Source organism: Bacillus rossius, chromosome 15 (genome assembly GCF_032445375.1).
Source record: "Bacillus rossius redtenbacheri isolate Brsri chromosome 15, Brsri_v3, whole genome shotgun sequence".
NCBI classification, from domain to species: Eukaryota; Metazoa; Arthropoda; class Insecta; order Phasmatodea; family Bacillidae; genus Bacillus; species Bacillus rossius.
Genome location: NC_086342.1, coordinates 45,258,071 through 45,264,070, shown reverse-complemented (window position 1 = coordinate 45,264,070; position 6,000 = coordinate 45,258,071). Strand labels below are relative to the sequence as shown.

The window sequence follows — 6,000 nt, the reverse complement described above, 5'->3', positions numbered from 1 at the left end:
AAGATAAGTGGAAAAATTATAACAACTTGCTTACTGGGTTTTCACTAAGAACTTCCTACCCTTATATGCAGAGCATTTTTCCGCTCCCTCTTTACCTAGTAGCATCCCTGACAGGAGTAACATGTTCGCTTCTATTCCTTGTTGGGTGTAACGGGCTTCGAGACTCACCCAAACCCTTAAACTACCAGTAGCCAGCCTCCCAAGGTTCCTGTGTAGTAAATACAGGCAGTCCTGCGTGTAGCAGCCAAGAACATAACCAAGTTATAGACATAAGAATTTATTATTAATGTCTATAACACACATTCTTAAAAAAATCTTGATTGAGAGTCTACACTTCTTTTATCATAGCACAATAGAAAAATAATTTATTTAAAACAATCGTTTTATGAAATATTCTTCAGAATGAGTGAATCACTTGAAATATTAAAATATGTTGTAATACTTTAAAAAAACAAGATAAATTAATACTTAAAATGAGTGAAAAATGCCAGCTGTTAAAAAAATAACTCGGCTTACTGAAGAAATAAGGTCTAGATTACAGAGCCAGCCTCGTGCCACTAGTCCAATATGGGCCCCAATTTGCGGACTGGTCATCTTGTTGCCTTAGTCACTCGGAAGACCCAGTCCAGATCGCACAGCCCTTCGGTATCACTGACCCTTTGTTTTAGGAACTATAGACTGCCGCACAGACATTTAATAGCAAGACTTGCACCACTGGTCCTTCACTGGCCCCAGGCAGTAGCTGGATGTCTGAGTTCCAACCACAGAAATCAAGTCAGAACTCGCAGCCACGAGGTGTCACAGGTCTTGGACCCAGATCTCGCAGGCGCTGCCACACGGCCACTAGACAGCCAGCCTCGCACTGCTACTTCTTCATGCTCTATGGGCCCAGGCAGTAGCCTGGTCCTCCGAGGTCCACCAGTAGAAACCAGGCCAGGACTCGCAGCCACAATGCCTCACAGGCCCTTGAGCCCAGAGGTCGCAGGCTCTGCCACACGACCACCAGGTCACCAGCCTCGAAGCCAGCCTGCAGCTGACGCTAATAGGGGCCGGTCGACGTGCACTGTTGCTGCCGTCAGCAGCGGGATGGCCGGGGTGCGACTCGCGAGCAGCCCCGTCACGTACACGTCCTCCAGGTTGATGAGAGGCACATCTGCAGTGCGCCGGAGCAGCACCATCACCGCCGGCCGTGACATCAAATACCTACACAGCCACTCTCCTTACAGTGTCCGGTTCACAGGACAAGGGTACGATCCCATGTTCTTACTGATCTCGATGTACTACCCTGAATAAAAACTCTCTTTACAGGATGATATCCCACTTTTCAGAAATCAATTATATGTTAACTCTTGAAGGGGTGAATACATGCAGACTACCCTCAAACACAGTACACTGCAACCAGATCACAACATTTTGATACCAGTAAACAATTTGTCACAAATCTGTCTCATGACTGGTTTAAAATGGCAGTCACAGTTGAAGTTGTAAGGTCTTAGGGTGTTTTGCCGAGCTGTGAAATGTTGTTTTATAACTGGAATAAATGCAATTTATGCGAGTACGATTGCAATGACTAGCCATTCAGTGCTCGAATGCGATTCCAAAGTTTAACCACTGCATCTCGCCGACAGAGATTATTTAGTGTGTGTGAAATGTACACGAATACTTGTCTGATTTTAGACACACAAATAAGGTAGAAGCACAATGTGCCTGTGGCGGATGACAGCAGACGCACCCGGTACCAGAGAGGAAGGCAGGCAGCACGTCGCCCGGGTACAGCCACTGGGGCAGGTGCCGCCTGCTGCAGGGACACCTCTGGGGCCGGCGGTCGCCCACGGTGCCCAACAACAGAGGCCCCTCCACCGGGCGGCGGGCTTCTGTCTCCTCGAGCACGTGCTGCACGTTCACCAGCACGTCGTCGCCTGTCTTCATGATGTGGAGCGCCGGGGCGCAGCGCGACGCTGCCCACTTCAGCATGAACAGAGTCTTCAGCGTCAGGTTGTGGTAGTTGTCCACGAAGTCCTCCACCACTATGTCGCCATGCTGGGCCGCTTCGCGAGTCAGCTCCGGCTGTCAGGGTCACGCATGCGCACTGCCTCACTTCTTCACCTACTTCTTGCCCTACAGGAGTCTATCAAGTTAACTAAATTCAGGGCAACACAAGTGACTTAAACATTCTTTCAATTATTCCTGCAATGTCGAAGCTTGATGAAAATATTCTCATGGAAATAAATCATTACTGGTTTTAACTGTATGTCATAGAGAAAAAACAAGAATGAACAAGACAGATGAATAAACAAACACAGAGAAAACAAGCCAAAATTCAGCTTAAGTCAAATGTTAAACCCATTGATAGCACAGAAAGTATTCAGTGGAAGAAATTAATTGGAGAAAAAATTCACAGCACAGACAAAACTGTGTGCTAATGGTGAGAAAGGCTACAGACAGTGGAGAGAATTTTTGTTTTAAAAAGAAAAATTGAGTGGGGTCGTTCATCTGTCTTGAGGCATGAGACTGTCTACTGCAGTTACTCTCGTGAAAAGTTGCGCAATGCAGCGACATAAGAAATCTCGTTAGCGTTTAACGAGTGCTTTCTAGGCAAATACCTTTGCGGTCGGAGCCGAGGAAATGGTTAGGCAGAGATCAGTAAATTCTGAAGATAAATGTCATGAAGCCACTGACAGACTCAGACCCGACCCGGGAATTGGGACGAAAGTTAGTCGCTGGAAGATGCAGCACTGACTTAACTTGTAGTAGAATTAACCAAGACGTGAATCCAAAGCATGTGAACTGGGAGTGAGAGCTTACCGACAGGCGCGATGATCCATTGTGGCCCATCATGAAGATGAGCCGGGAGTCGGGCCTCGCTCTGCCCCAGGTGTCCCTGACGGCCTGGCGCCGCTCGCCGCCTCCCTGGCTGGATGCCACCGCCAGCAACAGCCTCACATCATCGCTGCACGCCGCCGAGTCCAGCAGTGCCGTGGGCGCCCGCGGCCGCACGTAGTGGCTGGCGTTGCGGTCGTGACGCAGCCAGTCCAGCTGGTCGTCTGGCGGCGAGGCGCACAGCGTCAGCCACATCAGCAGCGTCACCCCGGCGAGCAGTGCGCAGCAGCCTGGTCCACGCCCATATCCGCGACACAGGAGACCTGCTGTTCCTCAGTCTGTCCTCTCGCTCCTCTCGGCCACCGCCTTACAGCTAACTAGCTTAGAGCAGCACTTGGAGAACTAGGTTCGTCAACACTGTATGCACTACGAGCCATCTGCAGCGATCTGGTTGGATTTAAACAACACGATGGCAATCTTGAATTAAGAAATAGTTGTACTTATCATTACAGCGACCATTTTGAATTATGATGGCACATTTGCACTTTTTGTTAGGGCCACCATCTTTGAATGTGATGTCACAGAGGCCATCTTGGAAGACCTTGATCTTGAGATTTTACATTGACCTTGATCTTGACCTTTGACCTCAGTCACCATCTTGTCATAGAACACTACAATCCCAGAATGATGTAATTTTTGTTATGGTCGCCACCTTGAATTCTAATAACATGTTTGCCATCTTGGATCTGATGTCTCAGCCACTTTTTTATATTCTGATGACACAGCCGCCATATTTTTGTAGCTAGAGGCCACCATCTTGGATATCATGACAACCATCTTGTTTTTAATATTTTCTGCTGGAGGCCACCAACTTGGATTCCATCATCTTTGGTTTTGATGTTTGTTCCTAGAGAGCACCAGTATCATGCTGTCGCATGCACATTTGTGCTTCTTTTTTTGACTGTGCTTCCTTTTTTAATGTGCTACGGATTGTGCTTCTATTTTTGATTGTGCTTCCTTTACTTTGATTGTGCTTCCAAATGTGCTTCCTTTACCGTTTATTGTGCTTTCAAAAAAAATGTGCTTCCTTTTCGTTGCTTGTGCTTCCAATCGTGCTTCCTTTTTTGATTGTGCTTCCTTTTCGTTGTTTGTGCTTCCTTTTTTATTGTGCTTCCAAATGTACTTCTTTCTCGTTTTTGTACTTTACATTGTGCTTCCTTCTGAAAATTGTCCTCGTGGTTCGGAGATACCTGGTCTAACCGTTTGACATTCGACAAGGCCTGATTAAAACGTTCGCCGAGTATAATCGAAAAATACCTCTTGGTTCACAGACAATGAACAATATGTAGTTGGAATGTATTCTAAGTATCGAAAAATTAGGGCGCGGTTACACGGGACCCTGAACTACTTCAGGTGAACATGTTTAAGTAAACACGTTTACAAACGCGAAAGTGTACGGTTACACGGTAGTTGCTGAAAAGTGTGTTTAGCTCTAAAACCGATTTTCTACTGTCAACGAATGACTGTGTTGTTGATCTCTATTTTGTAATTGTATCCAGAAAACGCGGGATTTTCTCACTTGTTTATACAGCATTATCAGCAGAAATGGAATGTGTTTACATTTTTTTACAAATCGGGAATTCAAACAACATGCACAGTAAAATTTTTAAACTTATTTTTTATTATTTTTTGAGCGAGAGTACCTATCTCAGTTTTAAGAAAATTAAGGTCAGGATCAATTAAAATATATATATATAATTATCTGTTGATTTTTTTTTTTGTTGCATTCGGTAAAATATTACTCGAACTTGTGCCAGAAACACTTTCCATCTAGAATTTCTGCAAAAGACTGTTTATATTCTAACCAGCCAATCAGAGGCTAATGTAGAAGATATGTCGATCTGAACTACTTTGCCAACCTGTTTAAGTTAAATGAGAAATGGCCTCGAACGAAACATGTTCAGACTGTGTGTAACCGCACTCAACAGCTGAACATGTTCACCTGAAGTAGTTCAGACTCCCGTGTAACCGCGCCCTTAGTCTTCCAAAGTAGGCCCAGCGACAATGTTTTTTATTTCTAAGGACATAGATATGTATAGTCATTTTTGGTAGAGATAATGATAAATAAACACCACGAAAGGAAAAGGGGAAACCGAATTTATAATTTATTTTTTAAGCTTAAGTTACTCTTATTACTGGCCAAGAATCTAACTGAGGTGATTGGATCAATATTAATAGATGATTTCTTTGATGATTTTAAGGAATTAGTTTCCGAATTTCTATGTAAATTATTACGAATTTCCAAGATGGCGACCAACATGTCATCATCGGTTTACTGGAGGCTGGTAGACTAGGAACCTAAGCTGCTTTTAAGACTTTTGGCCACATTTTATGGAATAAATTTTTTTTAACATAAATTTATCTTTATTTGCATCGATCAGGGCTCGAACCAAACACTGTAATCGGTTGAATCATTATGAGTGAATTTTTTTTTTTAGAACTTCAATTTTTTTCTCGAATTTATAGGTTAATAATTAAAGAAATTCAACATGCCTGCCAATACAACTGACAGTGTGGTGAATGTCGCTAAAGTTGACTGTCTGGTAATACACTTCAGTCTAACAGGTAAAAATTAAAATTATTCAACAGCATCACACTCTAGCAGGTAAAGTGTGTTAACAAGTGCTCTTGGTAGCATGTTGGCATCAACATTCGAATCTGTTATTTTTTTTTGTTCCTTAAATAATTCTCAGTCTGGTAAATCTCTCGATAACCGTGTGGTTAAAGGTGTATGTTTTCCAACCCAGAGGTCCGAGGTGTCATGGTTTTAATCACAGCACTTCCAAAGTATTTTGTAAAAAAGTTAAATTTATTGTGTCGATAAAGACCACAACATTAGCAGGTAAGGAAACATCGACCTTGTGTGCATGAGATAGCACGATGCTGGTGCTCTCTATGAACAAAAACAAAAACAAAGATGGCGGAATCCAAGATTGCGACCTCCAGCAGAACAAAAAAAAACAAGATGGTGGCCATGAAATCATACAAGATAGCGGCCTCTAGAAGACGACAACAAGATTGCGGCTGTGTCGTCAGAATCTAAAAAGTGGCTGAGACATCAGATTCAAGATGGCAGACATGTTATTAGAATTCAAGATAGTGACTGTAACGAAATTTGCA

General features: G+C 43.5%; 1 protein-coding gene across 4 annotated transcripts in view; it reads right to left on the bottom strand.

Annotated features, from left to right (window-relative positions):
• Positions 1 to 261: 261 nt before the first annotated feature.
• LOC134539565 (beta-1,3-galactosyltransferase 1-like) overlaps positions 262 to 6,000 on the bottom strand; it is a 74,403-nt gene continuing 68,664 nt past the window's right edge. The window contains exons 2-4 of one of the 4 annotated variants that reach the window (XM_063381712.1): positions 2,806 to 3,146; positions 1,733 to 2,067; positions 262 to 1,203 (exon numbers count right to left, since the gene is read on the bottom strand). In XM_063381712.1, the coding sequence (XP_063237782.1) occupies positions 1,008 to 1,203; positions 1,733 to 2,067; positions 2,806 to 3,146 (872 nt within the window). In that variant the 3' untranslated portion in view covers positions 262 to 1,007. The remainder of the gene's footprint in view (positions 1,204 to 1,732; positions 2,068 to 2,805; positions 3,147 to 6,000) is intronic. The other 3 variants (XM_063381714.1, XM_063381715.1, XM_063381716.1) reach the window with 3 other exon arrangements.